The sequence below is a fragment of the Trematomus bernacchii genome, unplaced genomic scaffold (assembly GCF_902827165.1).
Source record: "Trematomus bernacchii unplaced genomic scaffold, fTreBer1.1, whole genome shotgun sequence".
Taxonomy (NCBI): domain Eukaryota; kingdom Metazoa; phylum Chordata; class Actinopteri; order Perciformes; family Nototheniidae; genus Trematomus; species Trematomus bernacchii.
This window is the reverse complement of record NW_022987828.1, coordinates 11273880-11291513: the sequence shown is the minus strand read 5'-3', so window position 1 is coordinate 11291513 and position 17634 is coordinate 11273880. Positions and strand designations below refer to the sequence as shown.

The window sequence follows — 17634 nt, the reverse complement described above, 5'->3', positions numbered from 1 at the left end:
CACACCTCGGATGCAAATGTACTTCTTATTAAATTCCATTATCGCAATAAATCTTGTCAATTTGCCTGCATTTATTTGCATGTCGCTCTTTATGTCATGGCCCTCAGGCGGATTTATGAGAAACATATTACAAAATTATCTAAGCAAATGACTTTCCGGAAAGTTTCATGAAAGCTCTTTAAAAGCAATGCTTGTATAAGTATGACACATAAGATTTTCCTATTGTATCCTAAAAAAAGGACTAAATCATCAGGTTGAGAAATGAGATCATAGATTACGGATACAATTCTTTTGTTATCAATGGAATCAACTAAATTAAAACATCTTGCATAGATAATATTTCAGTTAAAAAGCAGGTTCCCACAACCCAACGCTCTCATAATCATTATATATTAAAGCTCTGCCCTTTCATCAGATATTTTATGGTGCATCTGTATACAAATATGGATTTATTGGCACATTATGGGAACCTATGTAAGAAGAGGTTGCATCAATTTTTTTACTTTGTCCATTTGATATTCTGTCTAAATATTTTAGACTGATTGTAAATACAGTTATGGAGGAATTTGAATTCCTGATAGTCGGGTAATCAGGTCCCAACTGTTTCTTTTGGTTAGATTATACTGTATTCGTGTTGTGTACTATACATGTTTGTATATCTGATGATGTGTACACTGGCCCTAAACACATTTTACCTTCATAACTGAGAAAACAAAATATGATTTATAATTCTTAGTGGCTGTTTTGACTTGTATTGTATTTGACATTTAACAGTGTGAGATATCATGGCAGGAAAAAGTGTGTTTGGATTATGAGTTAGTGAAGTTTTGTGTTTTGCTGCCCTCTTGTGATTATTCCTAGAACATGATGTCTACATTATCGGGTTTTTAAAATGCTTTTTTGATGACTGTGGACAAACCAGCCCTGTGAAATCACTTTAATAATATGTATCCCTTTCATACGACTCTAGATAATTTTTCTTAGATGCAATGACAAACAAAGTAACAAGTAAACTTTTTCTGAGGATCTTTCTTGTTAAATGTAATCCCATGATCATGATCACATGATATTCAACCTGGTATTTTAAGCCATAACTGAAACTCCAGAATTGAAGATTTGTGAATTTGTGGTGCATTTGGAATGGATTTTCTACACAACCAAAGCATCAAATTAAAACACAAATGAATCTTATTTTATTATCATCTTCTTGTCACTCACATTCTTTCAAGATCAAATAAATATCACAACTAAAACCCATACACTAAATCAGACCTTCATTTAACTCGATATACAACTATGCACTGTGTTTGAGTTCTCCAGCTGTACATTACCTTATAAAGTCCTGCTTTACCTCTTTTCTGTTTGCTAATTCACAACCATCAACTAATGGTCCATGCTCCTTCAGGTGTTACTCCAGAGGAAGGCTTTATTGTCCAACACACTGGCCAGTTTATGATTGAAGGGTTTGTGAAATTCCCTGAGAAAGTCTCTGGTGGCTGGAAGCATAGGACCCAGGTTCCTGTCTGCTGTCCTCCGGGTGTTAGAGAGGGGCCGTCTGGTGAGCGCTGCCTCCCCCTGCTGCGACATAGGGCCTGCAGGGAGGATAACAGAGACCTTAACAATACTGATGTGAAGGCGTGAGGCAGAGACAACCACATGGAAAAACTGCCTGAAAGATAAAAGGTGCTTTTTGGATACGTACCTACACTCAAGAAATCAAAGACTTTCTTGATTGTCACTTCAAGGTTGGCTGCGTAGTCCTCGAGTCGAAGAACTAGAATCTGCTCTCTGTTGAAAACTGTCAGCCAGTCCAGCAAGAAGATGATGTACAACCCTAAATGTAGCCTCACCTATGGGGGAAAAAAGTAACATTGTGAGTCTCTTGTAGTGAGAATGTTTGGTAAACTGTTGTTTCCAATATCAAAAGTGAATTTCAATGTCAAATGTTGTATAAACATAAAAAATAAGTCCTTTAAGTGTTGTGTGGTGAGGGAAAAGTCAACAGCAGACGCACATGTGTCCGTCAAAATAATGTAAACAATATTAGTTGAGAAATTGGATTTTGAGAATATAGCTTGGTGAAATTATAAGCTTTTGATTTGTCAACAAAGCTAATGAAAACACAAAATGCATATTATTTAATGCGCATAAGTGTCTTTAAATCTTTAAGTGTCAAACAAATTTGACTAAAAATAATATATATTCAGTAAAGTGACACCAAATACTTTTATGTTTTACTCACACTTAAAGGATTTTAAATTCACTCTTGTTGTTTAAATTCCTGACACAGACACTCAGAGTCCTCAAGAGGGCAGCAAAGTGCCACACCAGACTAAAAATAAATTGTTGTGGATTTTGAAAGCTTCATCTTCAACTCATCCATAACAGTAAACAAAGTCATGCAAACAAAGAGAACGTAAGGGTGTTTTCTGAATGTTTTTGTTAGATTTGATGGATTCTGTTTCTGTTCCAATGGTTTCAGGTCGAGATGATTGCTGCTTTTTACTGTAGTAAATCTGCCTGGATAACGGTGCTGTCACAGACATGTTGTGATTAGGGGTGACACCGACAGCGCTCATAACTCAGCTTCCTCCTGAGGGAGCGCTGCCGGATAGGATATAAACTGAGGTGACTCTGGTCAGCTAGTAGGTTGTATTTTCTCCTGTACAGAAGGAGAGTGCCGTAAATGTAATTTAAAACCACTCCACTTCATACAGACACACTTGCCTTTCTGGAAATAGATTTACCATTAGACCTGCTGTTACTATGATGAAGCCATGGAAAGGAGGACGACTTGTTTTCTGCCTATCCCTTTATTGGTGGAACAAAGAGATAACTTTATCCTAACTCAAACTACTGCCACACTTACTACTGTACACCAATGACAGGTAAATAGGCAGGCAAGTGTACTCAATTGGAAACATTTCAGGAACATTCAGAAAAGAGATGGACAGATTTTATGATTTAGTTTGGAATTTGGAGAAAAACTGACTATTTTTGAAGTATTTGGATGCATTTACTTTCGTTTCTTAAAAAAAATAAATGTATTTCTATGTGGATATAGAAAGAAAAATTTAGATTTTGTTAGCTTTCAATAATGACTTAAGGTATTTATAGTATTTATATGCAAACTGATATTCAAACAGTGAAAAGTGAGAATCCTTTCAGCTAACCGGCATAGAGTAGGAGAGGCTGGTGTGGTAGACGCAGGAACGAAGTGACCTCTCAGACAGGCAGGACTGAAACAGATGTACAGAGTCCACGACCTTCTGATGGAAGTCCTCTGCTGACTTGTTGGCCATCTTGAAGTACAGGTAGTCCGAATAAAGTCTGGGAACAGAAGGAAACAGAGTTGTCAGCCAGTTGGAACTTCGAAAGGACATTTTACTGGATGGACAAAATGTGTTATGATTTAAAACAAATATCCTCTGAAGGAAAATCTTTTAGAAGGAATCCAAAATGGAAAATCACATCTGAATATACACAGGCAGATGGATTTCTCCACAGCACCTTTCTACTGGATCTCTAAGCATGATGAGGATCTTGGCGCCAGGCTGGATTGTGTGGATGAAGTCCTGGGCCAGGAAGGGGGGCTCGGTCCCCTCCCTGTCTGAGGGAAGGTAGCTCCAGGCCTGGTTGTCCCACATCGTGGAAGCACTGGCTTCACCTGTGAGGACATTGGCAGTCTGAGCATCACCTCGGGTCAAAAACAGTTCATTTAAAATGCAAGAAGGGCTGACATTTAGGCATAAAACAGCAAAGTTGAGATTGAATGTTGAACACATGAGGGTAATAAATTGACTACGATTTGGGAGCCGGGCCAGGCCTCAGATAACCTGCTAATCTACTTCTACAGACACCCTTTTCCCCTCACTCATCCATTTTCCTTACTACCTCATCTCTACCCTCATCCCTTTATCCCTCCCTACCTCTCTTGGACCCTTCATCCCTCCATCCTTCATAAATTCATCCCTCGCTCCCTACATCCCTTCACTTTAAAAGAAATATTGTTGAGGTCCTTGCAAGTGAAGCCTTACTTATCTGAAAAAACGATGCCCTTCAAATGAACGCTTAAAATGATTTGTGACCGGGCAGTTGCACCTTTTAGATTTTTTTTAATGAATTAATATATTATCAGTACCAATACAAATACATAACACAGTTTGATTTACTTCAGAAACCAAGGCAAAGAAGCACATTTTTAAAGAACACCTACAAAACTAAGTTAATATAAGAGATTGACCCTCATAAAATCAATACTACTCGACTCTGAAAAAAAGTCATTGTTTATTCGGGGTTATTATCTAGTGTCTCTCGGGGCCAGGCCCAGAGTTTGTGTGAAGCTCATTTATAATCACAGATGCATGAAGAGTGAATAAAGGTTGTTGTGGAAGAAACGGGTGTTTGAAATTCCTAGACCACAGAATATCTTTAATAACGTGTGCGTCACTGAAGTGCTCCTGTGGTCAGAGACACTTATGAGAAGGGAATAAAGGGAAGGAAAACAAGAGACACCTGTGATTTGAATCATGGTCAGAATCCAAGTGTTCGGCAGTTCAAATGTCCTCAGAAGAAAGAAATGAAGGCTTTAAAGGTTATTCCATCCACACAATGGACAGTAATAACCACACACACACACACACACACACACACACACACACACACACACACACACACACACACACACACACACACACACACACACACACACACACACACACACACACACACACACACACACACACACACACACACACACACACACACACACACACACACACACACACACACACACACACACACACCTGTTATTAGTGTGCGGTGGTCTCCAGATGAATTTCCACTGATTCCTTCTTGGATGTTTTGGGCAGCCAAGTCAAACAGATCCAGGTAATCTTCCACAGGAAAACTTTCCTGGAAGCCATCTTTGAAACGAATATAACCTGAACCCCAAAAAACACCAACATAAAAAGTGTTATTATGCACACTTTTATAGACATCAAAGCATTTTACTACGTTTCGCAAAATGATTACATGCACAAACAATTAATATTCAGCCACTGCATACAGGAAATGTTATTTGAATAATAATATTTCCTGTATGCAATATTAGAATAGAGACAACTAACAGTAACTCAAATTAAAAGCTCTCTAGAGGGAATACAATGTTTGCAGATTTGTATTATGAAGCATCTGCAGTGCAGTTTATCTGTGTTTTCTCATAGTATTGATTTAGAATATACAGTTATAAATTTGGTTCTCTTTCTTTTCTTTTGATTATGGATTCTGAATCAAGATTTAATGCTTCAAACCACAGAGTTTTTTTTAATAAATGGTCTAATGTCCATGTTCCAGTCAGGATTTCGTCCAAACCACAGCACTGAGACTGCTCTTGTAAAGGTCTTCAATGACATCCACTTAAACACAGACAGTGGCAGAACTTCAGTGTTAGTATTATTAGATCTCAGTGCTGCGTTTGACACTGTTGACCACAACATATTACTAGACCGACTAGAAAACTGGGTGGGACTTTCGGCAACAGTTCTAAATTGGTTTGAGTCCTACTTAAAGGACAGAAAAAACTTTGTTTCTATAGGTAAATACACATCTGAGTTGACAAATATGACATGTGGGGTACCTCAAGGCTCCATCTTGGGGCCTCTTCTCTTTAACATCTACATGCTACCACTGGCTCAGATAATGAAAAACAACAAAATAAGTTACCATAGCTATGCGGATGACACACAAATTTACGTAACAATTTCACCAGGAGATTATGCTCCAATTCAAACACTGAGTAAGTGCATTGAACAAATCAATGACTGGATGTGTCAGAACTTTCTCCAATTAAACAAAGATAAAACTGAGGTAATGGTTTTTGGAGCCAAGGCAGAACGTATAAAAGTTAGCGCTGAGCTTCAGTCTGCAATGTTCAAAACAACAGATAAAGCCAGAAATCTAGGTGTAGTCATGGACTCTGACCTGAGTTTCAACAGTCACATTAAAACAGTTACTAAATCAGCCTACTATCACCTAAAGAACAGGATTTGGAAAAACTTGTCCATGCTTTTATCTTCAGTAGACTCGACTACTGCAATGGTGTCTTTACAGGTCTCACTAAAAAATATATTAGAAAGCTGCAGCTAATTCAGAACGCCGCTGCTCGAGTCCTCACTAACACTAAGAAAGTGGATCACATCACTCCTGTTCTGAAGTCCTTACACTGGCTTCCTGTGTGTCAAAGAATAGATTTCAAAATATTGTTGCTGGTTTATAAAGCTTTGAATGGTTTAGGCCCAAAATACATGTCTGACCTACTGCTAAATTATGAACCATCCAGAACTCTCAGGTCTTCAGGGACTGGTCAGCTTTCTGTCCCCAGAGTCAGAACTAAACATGGTAAAGCAGCGTTCAGTTATTATGCTCCAAATATCTGGAACAAACTCCCAGAAACCTGCAGGTCCGCTGCAACTCTTACTACTTTTAAATCCAGGCTGAAGACTTTTCTTTTTGCCGCTGCTTTTAATTGAACTATTTACATCTTAAACTGCACTGTAACTTTTATCCATGTATTTTTTCTTTTAATGTTTATTTTATTATCTTTTCTTTTTAATGACTGATTTTAAATGCCATTTTCTTAATGTCTTCCATTTTTGTAAAGCACTTTGAATTGCCTTGTGTTGAAAGGTGCTATATAAATAAACTTGCCTTGCCTTGCCTTGCCTTGCCTTGCCTTGCCTTGCCTTGCCTTGCCTTGCCTTGCCTTGCCTAATGAACAGCATCCTAACAGGACCAAACCTGATTGAATACCAAAACAGTTGCTTCTTTTATTCAATTAATGTACTAAACTTTACAGTGTATGTTATGCTATCTTTTTCCTTTTTTTTGATTAATTGAACAAACAGTTAGACCTGTCTTTCAATCTACTAGCTTCCACCATCATCCTCAACATATTATGAAACACCCTCCCCCTCCTGATGACTTACCGAAGCGTTTCCTGGTCCACCAGTGCGGCTCCTTCATGGTGTTGAACTTGACCTCTGGGTGCAGCAGTAGCCTGTGGAACAAGTCCGTCGTGCCGCACTTCGGCTGTCCGATGATGTAGAAGTACGGTAAGCAGCGTAGGCGAAACACTTTGCTTCCGCTGTGAAATAAGTGCTGCTGGAAGTTAGTCCTCAGGTGGTCACACACAGTCTTGAAGGTCTTTGAGCGCCGAGTGAAGAGGTTCCTCCGGTACAGATCAGTGCTGCGTTCACTGGAGAACTCCTCATACCAGCAAGGGCTCTTAATGCCCGGCAGGAAGTGGCGAGGAATTACAGAGAACAGCTGCGGAGAGGAAAACAACTAAATTAAGGCACCATACTGTAAAACACACAATCAGGATTGGGAGAAGTATTTTCTGAAGTTATCTAAAAGGTGACATTTTTCATGATCGTGAAGATGGCGTCTTACACAGCGCATTCTATTTTCTTTAGAAGCGTCTTTGAATCATGTAATTTAAACTATCCGTCAGCAGCAACAAGTTTTCATTAAAAGTATCAAAACATTCATAATGAAATGCCAAATTACATGATTTTGCAGCTTTTAGTTGCATTAGGTTGCTTTGAAAGACTCAACATTACATATTCAGGCATTAAAAACGAATTGGTAGCTTGACTTAATGACTCACTTGTGTGGCTATCTCCGTTATTGTAATTTCAGTGTTAATGTCAGAGTTGCCTTAGCCATACAGACTGTCAAATGATGGGGGGTAATGTGGAGAAGCATGATGAGAACATACACTAAAACATAGGAGAATTACAGCACATTAGCACATAGTAAACACACTCAGTGGGTCCTGAGCAACACATGAAACGTGATATTTACCCAACAGCTGTACGAACTTTGGCTCTAAGTGTAATCAACACCTCTGTCAGTCTCAACTAACACTGCTCATTATGAGCTTCACCAAATAGGCATTTACTGCAGGGTTAACTCTACGCTGTTTGTTATTTGTGCGTCTCTTACAGTTCATTTTCTTCAACAAAAAAATGATTAACATTTTCCATTGTAGCCTTAATGATCATTTACCAGCGTGTTTTTGAGAGAAAACATTGCATAATCGCAGCGTGGAACCATAACAAAAACATCCCTTATTTTAGTTGGCTCACTTTTCTACAGCTAAATGAGTCAGACCAATTTTCCACAGACTTACATTGGAGTCCGTTCCAATGACATCCTTTTCATCAGGCACCTTCCTGGGTGTGTATTCCAGTTTAGAGCTGATATTCTTCACCAGCAGTTTCATGGCTATTAAATCATTTCCAGAGGGAGCTTCGGCTGCTGCTGTGCTTGTCAGGACGACCACAGGTCTGAGCTGATAGGGTGAGGGGGTGAGCAAAAGTCCCTTCCTGTCCCACGTTAGGATGTAGGAAGCCGTGATGAGGAAGGTCAGAGTCAAGCCCATCAGGAAGCTAACCACTTTCACTTTCGAGATGCTCCTCAGGTTTCTCAGCGACCACTTGATATCCAGATTTGTATTCACGTCAAACGATGTCCTGACGGGCCTTTTCCCATAGTTCTCAGCCATGGGCAAGCTGTGGAGGCTGTGAGTGTAGTCCGTGTGGGTGTTGCTCCCATATTTGCAGTCCGATAGTGACATACTGACATAGAAGCGGAGTAGGCATGTAAAAGAGGAGATTTATTCCCTCAAAGAGCTCAGGTTTCACCTACAGGAGGTTTCATGTCCTGATGTGTCCATTCTTCAAAGGTTTCAATCTGCAGCTCATCATTTGTCTTCATTTCTTTCTGGCTCTGCAGTCTTCAGGAGGGCCTCCTGCAAATCAGAAACAGTTGTGAAAAACGTCAGGCTTCCTACACAAACATGAGCAGTGTAGCTTCCTTTGAATTATTTCAGTCATCTACCATAATTCCTAGAGAGGTGGTGTAAAGATGTTTTAATATTAGGGTATTTTAGGGAGCTTAATTCCCCTCGGAGGCATCAGTACAGTAGGTACATTTGCAGCTATATTCAGAAGCATGCAAGATGTTTGAGGTCAGCTGCAGAGTGTGTGTGGTCTTGCTGAATGGAGATCCCTTGCTTTATGATGAGGGCTATATAGCACACGCAAGGACAAGCTCTATTAAGAGACTTTCAAGGTCAGAATAATAGTTACTCTGTAATTCAACACTAAAAACACACGATTATTCTGTGTGAGCTAAAAGCCCGCTGAGAGCTTTATTTTGTTAACCTGGAAATACAATTTTCAAGATCAAGGTTTTTCACTGAGAGAACCAAGTGAGGTATTGATACAGGTGGACACGCAATGACGCAAGGGCACACGCTTTGTTTTCTTTTCCCGCCGCATGAATAAAAATAAAGTGTGCATTATTACTTCTGATGCCCAGTGCAAATGAATTCCAGACATTGAAGTGTAAAATGTTTTTAAAACACTTCTCAGACACTTCCTCAGCCAGTGATGTATTCCTTTTGTTGCAGAGTTTTAACAATCCCATAGGAGCTGTGAATGAAATCCTGCACCAGTTGTAGTGAACTCTGTAATTTAACAATGTGTTTCTTATTGCACAACAGGGGCCTGTTAACGTGCGGCCAACATTGTGGAACATGTTCACACTTACATCATTAAAGGTGAAAATTCTCAGTCACATTGAGTGCTACTCCATCTTAGTCACGTTAGGTGACAAAACTGGTTTGAGTTCAAAGAAAGAAACTATAAAGCTGCATTATGGGACGTGTAGGATCAAGTGTTTTTGAGCTTGAAGCACTCAGAATATCTCCGTCTGTGCTAGATTGAATCCTATCCTATTAGTCCCAAAACTTTATGGACGTGATACACTGTATTGTTGAGTACCCCTTTAAGACATTTTCAGGCGTCATATTTATAGCATCTAAACATTCATTGCATGCTTTTGACCTGTGTGCACGTAAATTCTTTCTTAAGCTAATTCTGCATGAGTGGGGACCTGCCGAATGTGTGCTCAAAGGACTTTTCAAAGGCAGAGTCCATAATGGGACAGCTCTGAGCCCTTCCAGACATACAAGGAATGCATGGCCATATCTGCAGGCCTGCGTCGGATTGGACAAATACCTTTTTGTAATGCCTCTAGTGTGCTATGTGCCCCATTTAATGAAATATCTGCGGTGCGTTATCTAAAATGTCAACAACTTACTTGCTTAACACTACTTTGACATCTACAGTGGTTAACAGTTTGACGTTATTTGTAAAGGATGCTGCTTCTACCAATCCTGATATCTGCCCTATAGCCCTGTTTTAATGATGTGTTAAACATCATATTTCTGTTCTCTTATCTCATTTTGATCATGCCTCTGCATTTGTATTTCTACAAATGGAGGTAATTCATATCCTCTTTGATATCTGAAGCCATACATCAAGATTGATGTCTGAAGAAAAATTCCACATGAGAGAGAGAAGAGAGAGATTTGGAAACGTGACAGAGCATAAAGAGGACACTGAGTCAAGGGTAAATCACAATATGAAGAAATGAAGGAGCAGAGATGAAAAAGAACAGTGTGAGAAAGAGCAGGAGAGATAGCCTTTTAGACCTCTTAGGCCAAAAATCGATCTGCGGCGGGAAGAAAAACAGCAGGTGGGATTGACTGAGGTGAAAGTCCATCATCAAAATTCTGCTGACTCAAAATAAAAGCCTGCATTCATCATTGCATTAGAGGCCTTTGTTGTCCTAAGTGCACGAAATGTCAAGACTCATTTATCAAAGAGAGAATGAGATATTACTCGTGTTGCTAATGCTATGGGTTGGGTTGTTTGTTAGCTCATCGGAAATCTTGACTCAAGGCAGAAAATAAGGCTCAGAAAAGACTAAATGATTCCAATCAGCCTCAACTGAGTCTCTGCTGCAAAGAAATGAAAGCGATTGAAAATCAGCATCCCTGCAGAGCTCTTCCAGAGACAAAATGCTGCATGCTGTATGAAGACATACTGCTCAGTTTAGCATCTTTCTTTTTACATTTCAGCATGAAATGGAGCTTCTACGAATGTGAAGAACACCTTGAAAGAATCCAACATGACGAGGACACAATCTGTTACAAGAACCAGCACTCATTATACACAAACTCTCACATCTACTGAACAGGTTTATTCATGTCTTCATGTTTGTAACTGTGTAAACACATCCTGACCTTGTACAGTACACTCTGTGACTGGGACTTGGCTGAATCCCAGCGTTGGGAAATGGGAGGTACAAGAGAAACTAATGCCACAAAAGGAAATAAAACGGCCTCCCTGTTGATAGGGAAGTCAAACAAAGATGGATGGGATACCAAACTGCAGTGATAATAGACAAAATGTAAAAATGATTTGAATAAACCTCCTTGCTGGGAGTTATCTTTCTCAGGCCATTTCCATAATCAGATAATGGACACATTTTTGGCAGGAAATCTAAAACCTTTCTAAGAGCACAAATATATCAGGAAGTGGACTGCCTCCCTCCCCTTCTTTTTCACTCCTTACTAAGAGGAGGTACTGTATGAGCAGGTTGAGTTTCTGTCACTGGAAAATGACGGTTGCCATCTTAGGAATTGAACTTCTTAATCTGTTAAACAAGCAGGCGGTTGAAGCATGAGGACAGTCTAAACAAAGCAGACGCATGCTAAGAAAAGCTCTAGAAATATTAAACCTCTTGTGTCTGTCTTGATCAGCCAGGTCACCACAATCCACACCAACATCTGGGCTGCAGATGTTGTCCTCTCAAGCTAAACGGTGTATTTGTTCATGCATGTAAGAGTGTATATTTGCATGCATGTGTTTTTCTAACAGGAACAGGTTGTTTGCTTTAGCAGCGCTTTAAAGCCGATGTGACAATAATAACAAGCAGAGAACACTTGAAAAATGTTTCCTACTGTTTAAAGAGTGTGAGGGAGAGGGGCTGGACATGTCTAAAGGCAGGAGGTGGATCTGAGGTCATTTAAAGAGTATTTCCAGTTTATTTGTAAGTGAGTCTACCTTAACTTCTGGCAAATGTCCCACATTGCAAAGTAAAAATACAGCAAGTATGGTCTGGAGAACATGTTCCAGAGACTCACTACCAACTTTGTGACGTTCAGTAATATGTTTGCATTGTTGTCGTTTTTATCTCCACCAAGGTGGTTATGTTTTCAGTTGGATTTGTCAGTTTTTCCGCAGAATTACTGAAAAACAACTAACCTGATATTCATGGAACTTGGTAGAATGTAGAAGCATGGGCCAATGGAGAAATAGCCCATTTCTTGTAAAAGATCTCAATAGATTTAATTGTTGCAATTGAATTCTGAGAAAGCCAATTCCTTTTTGTGAAAAACATCTGGCCACAGAGTACTTGCATATGTCAAGACCCAATTGATCCTAAGAGAACATCAAATAAAAGGTTTTGGCAAATAAATAGCTAATGATTTTGGTTCATAACACCATAATTCAAGTATAACAAAAACAACAATTCGATCACATTCTTTCCACTGATTTGCCTAATCTGAAGGTGGAACAAAGAGTGTCAAAAGTTCAGCTTGAACTTAAACAAAGTGTAATGCTCTTCTCAAACCTGAAATATGTTTTTGTTGAGTCAAGAACATTTGGCTGTTAATTCAGCCGTTAAAAACGCTTGAAGACAGAATCAGTCAGCAACGTTCACCTGCTTCTGTGACAACCTACTGCTATAAATCCTGTTTGCTCACACAAACCATGACAGTGTAACATGTAGCAGCTTGATCAGAGGATTTATTTGTGAACTTATGTGAACCTAAATCTGTTCCCACACTCAAAATCCTCTTAAAGGTGTTCGGTAAATCTAATAAGTAATCACAGGTTTGAAACCTGTAATTACACTGCAATTTTTGCAGCAATAACATAATGATGTGTTATTAATCACTCATGACTTCTGTTTCACTTCAAGCATTGCCCGATCTCACGTTCTAATGCTTTTAGACATTAGGGAAAATATTTGTCTTGGCTGATGACTCATTCGGGGCTATAGTCTTTCTGCAGCTAATTAAAGACAATTTCATGAACTTTTACTTTTGATTTGAGTTCTTTGGAGGTATCAAGTTCAAACATGCATCATCGGATTGCAAAAAAAAATAAGCAAAGAAGAAAAATCAGCAATCAGGGGAATTACTCAAGTAATCTCGAGCAGGAAAACAAGGGAGTGACTTCTGCAGATAAGAGTTTGACTTCAAAGAATCATCCATTCGAAAACTGAAATACTGTAGAGCCAATCTTGCATTACTGAGAAATGTTCATCTCAAGTAAAACACTAGCAACTCTTGAAATAGAAACACAGAGTTGTTGCCAAAACAATTTGTTATCATGCAAACCTCCCACATTCCCAATGCGCTCTGTTACAGAGTATTTTCCTTCCATTTGTGGTGGACCCCCAGAGTCCAGTCTAAACAATCTGATATGGCTCAACCCCCTCGCTCTCATACTTTAAGCATTACCTAATCCTCCGAGCATCAGCTCTGGCCAAAAGAGGCATGCTTTGACATCTCGGCAGCTTCAGCCAGACATTTGTTCAGTAAACTCGGGTGGCAACCTTCTTGCCAAGTAAACCTGACAGTCTAGAAGCAGGGTTATGGTTTAGTGGAGAGTTATGGAGGGTGGAGAGGGGCTACAAGCTGTCCCTAAATCCATGTCCTCCTTCACATTCCCTCAGCTTTCTCCCTCCAATTAACAATAACTGAACTGATTTCGAAGCTGCACTAAGAGTCCACGGAGGCTGGTTTGTCCTAAAGGTCATCTGCCTAACTGTCAGGAGGACCGCTGTGCTGTAGTCCCTCAATAAAGGGAAAGCAAGGGGAGGAAATTGAACTAAATGTCAAAAGGAAACTGTGAGCGTGTAAACATCTCACACATCAACACACAAGACCATAAATATTAAAAAACGGCAATGAGCTGGAAGCGAACAACGCTTGTTTGCTGGGGTGCATAACAGGAATCATGTAATAGAATCAATTATCCAGGGTCTCCTGTCAAATATGGAGATGTTTTGGAGAATGCTTCGGTTTGTTATCTTACAATAAACAGAATGATAATGACAAGATAAGCGCAAGATTTTGGGAGTGCGTGTACAAATGTTTACAGCAGTTTATCTTCGCCTCATGACACTGTCCTGTTTTTGTTTCAGTCTTCTAGACCAAGAGTGTTTACCCCCCTGGAGACATGACACTAAGATATTCTGCAGCTGTTCACGGAGGGGGGAAATGTAACCAGGAGGACATTAGTTTCAAGCATGACATAGTCCTTAACCCATAGTATTGCATTGAAAGACTATTTTCTGGACACTTATTAAAGAATTGTATGCAGTATTTTGATTATATATTTGTCTTTCCTAAGTTTTTATTAAAGTTTAGGCTACTATGGGCTGCATATACAGGCTGTCAGTCTCAATACATAAGCAGATCAATACTAAGTAATACTGTCACAATGTCTGATAACACATTACCACTATTTTAAAGATGTATTATAAAAACTATTTAAAAAGTGAGAAATAAGCAACAAGTAAAACACTGAGTGATCAACTATTAAAATAACAAACAATCTTTTTGTAACAGATTATCTTGTTGAACGGAAATACTCACACTGGAGTTGAGTCGGTTCAATCCACGCGCCTCTTGTGTCGCCGATCACGAGCCATGGTGAGCACCAATGAAGGCGATGAGAACCACCTGAAGGCTGTCTGTTTAATACAATAAGTGAAATAAATGTGGAAATATCCTCAATATGAACGGTGTTCATGCTGACAGACGCCGGCTGGGTTTGCACGCGGACTTTCCGGAGTCTCCATCTGACTGAGCTTTCCTGCGTGCGACACACAGTGAGGAGGAGGGAGGGGAGGTGCGCGTGAGGAACAGCAGAGCCAATCTTATCTACATTTCAACATCGAAATTATGTATTGATTCGGTTTGACGTTATGATGAAAACTATATCACTTTAAAAGCAAATCCATATGAAGGCTACTTTTGCCAGGTTCGCTTTAGGGGTCTTTCCGGGTCTCCTATTGGGTAATGCCCGCGAAATGAACTAACACTAACAGCTATCCTAATTAGGGAAATGCTCAAACAAACTTCAATGAATATAATAACCAACAGCAACAATCCTTTGGTACAAATATGTACATGAAATGCATTTAGGTGCAATATCACCTATCTGTGTTTTGTGTTGCACTGTTGGAGAAGCCTGTGACACAAGATTTTCATCGACATAACACACTGTTATGTTCGTTTGACAAATAAAGAACCTTGAACCTTGAACCTTGATATTGATTTTAGAAAACCCATTATCTCTAGTGTTTAAAACCAGATGAAGCTTCAAATAAATCAGTAACATACCCTAACATGCACGCCATTCACTGTAAATGGAGAATTTTATTTAATTTGGTTGCAGCACAGCTGTTTCTTCTTTATGGAAAAAACAGACTGAGTGCATATCAGCCTTCCAGCTTTGTAACAATCCCTATACGATTATTTAATCTCTGTTTCAATGTCAAAACCTTGTTCAGTATAATCGGGTGATTTGATTTTTTATAATTTTTTAACTCAGTTATTCACCAGCTTTATGTAACTTTTAATAATTTCTAAATTAACTTCTACTCTTAAGGAAAACATGACATTACATTGCATTACATGCATCCAAAGCGACTTACATACATTCAGTACTGTGGGCAATCCCCACAGGAGCAATTTGGTGGGAACTGTCTTGTCTAGGGACAAAATGACATGCCGACTCCAATGGGACCTCTTCTTATAGTGTAATGACAGTTGACATGACAGTCAATATTGAGCAATCAGGGACTTTTATTCTCATTTACATTGAATCTTATTATTACTAAAAGCACGAGTCCTATTTGCCATGACTCATTCTGTGTGAGTGGGAGTTTGGATGTGATGACACATTTGGCTTAATGATAACCACAAGCTCTGCTAAAACGAAACGGAACAAAAGGTTTACAAAAATATGTGGCAATGGCATGTATTACTTTGGTTATAAAACATAGACCATATTTTGTATCCAATTTTTACATTTCTAAAAGCTGTGGCCATGTTGTGGCTTTAAAATGTCCCATTGTCACAATCAAGAAAATGTCTCTTTAGACGGAAAGAAATTATCAGAATAAACAAGGAATTACTTTATTTGGCAAAAAACGGACTCACTGATTTGTTATCAGGAAGTGAAACGCCATGGAAAAGTACTGCAGCAAGCTAACCCTTTCACATTTCTGTTCTATGATCACTACCATGACTGCATTACAAATACAACATGACTTATGCCTTCTGAACTAAGATAAATTAATATCACCGACATTTATACAATGTGGAAGTATCTTCTGCGATTGATATATCTATAAGGTTGGTGTTAAAATGTTTTGAATACCTGAAAATGTATTTAAACTTCAATGCAACAGTATGAATTTAAAATGTTGAATTAAAAAAAAGAGTGCCTTCAACAATGAAAGTATTCATTGCCAGTTGGAGTGTGTTATCAGTGTGGATGGGTTTGTGAAAGATCATGATGAAGTGAAATCCTTTTCACTCTACATCACACAAGATAGAGTATTCTCTATAAGCGCCGCCATTGACATGTTTCCTCCTCTTTACAGGAAGGAAATGAATTCTGTTGTCAAGAGCTGACTCATCATGACATCTGTTTCTTGAAGGGAATAAACAGAAGAAGAAGAAATTAGAGAAACAAGATGTTGAAGGCTGCCACGATGTTCATCTTTGGATCCCACCGGTTGTAACTTTAAAGTGGACCTATTATGCTATATTGGAAAAATATATTGTAGGGCCATACCTATACAAAACATGTCTGTGAAGTTTTTTGCTTAAAATACCAAACAGTTCACCCATTGTAGCCATGCCTCATACTGCTCATACACTTCTTTTGCAGCCCTGTTAGAGAAACGCGGATTTTGGGTCCTTAGCTTGAAAAAAAAAAAAGAGGAGGCGGAGCTAATGCCTGATCAGAATTCTACCGTAGATAAAGTTAAATTCTGCTGTGATAAAACGCCATCCTGTTCTAAACCACATCAAAGATTATTTCTGAAACAGTATGGAGCTCAAATGCTTTTTCTCTTGCGGGTTTATCACAAGGTGAGTTCCTTTTTTTATTTCCTGCTTTTTAAACACATGTGCTCTACAGTACAGGTTAGCTCTGAGTGTTAGCGAGGCTTGCTAATGTAAACAAAGACGAGATTACGTCCAAAACACGTCAGGCATTGTTTCTGATACCAATTTTCTGTGGGTCCGCCGCCGCTATGACGTCATATCGGCAGCAAATCTGTATCCGTTCGTTGTACCCCTGTTTTTAAAAGATTTGGGTACGGAGGAAAAGAGAGAGGGTTTTATTTTCTGACGCTGCGTGAGTTCCCCGACGCACCGGGGACACATTTATGTATAAAAGACATCACAAAGTGCATTTTGCATGATAGGTCCCCTTTAAAGAAGTGAGATGGTTCATTTCTGACAAGTGAAAGCGTCTGCACTGGGAAACTAACTCTACTCTATGAAGATAAAGTCCCAATTGAATAAACTGCCTCTCCTTCAGAGCATATCCATATGCATGAGACACCAAGTGTAATTGCTGTTAATTGACTGCAATATACTGTATATTCACATCTCACAGAGAA

The 17634-nt window shown here is 39.2% G+C and overlaps 1 protein-coding gene across 1 annotated transcript; it reads right to left on the bottom strand.

The window, feature by feature from the left end:
• Positions 1–1165: 1165 nt before the first annotated feature.
• On the bottom strand, positions 1166–14820 carry LOC117499809 (carbohydrate sulfotransferase 15-like). Its single transcript, XM_034152439.1, has 8 exons — positions 14588–14820; positions 8195–8815; positions 6987–7326; positions 4806–4943; positions 3511–3667; positions 3174–3330; positions 1703–1850; positions 1166–1592 (listed from the first exon to the last, which is right to left on the bottom strand). The coding sequence occupies exons 2-8, from the start codon at positions 8639–8641 to the stop codon at positions 1402–1404; spliced, it is 1578 nt and encodes a 525-aa protein (XP_034008330.1). The 5' UTR covers positions 8642–8815; positions 14588–14820; the 3' UTR covers positions 1166–1401.
• Positions 14821–17634: the final 2814 nt, after the last annotated feature.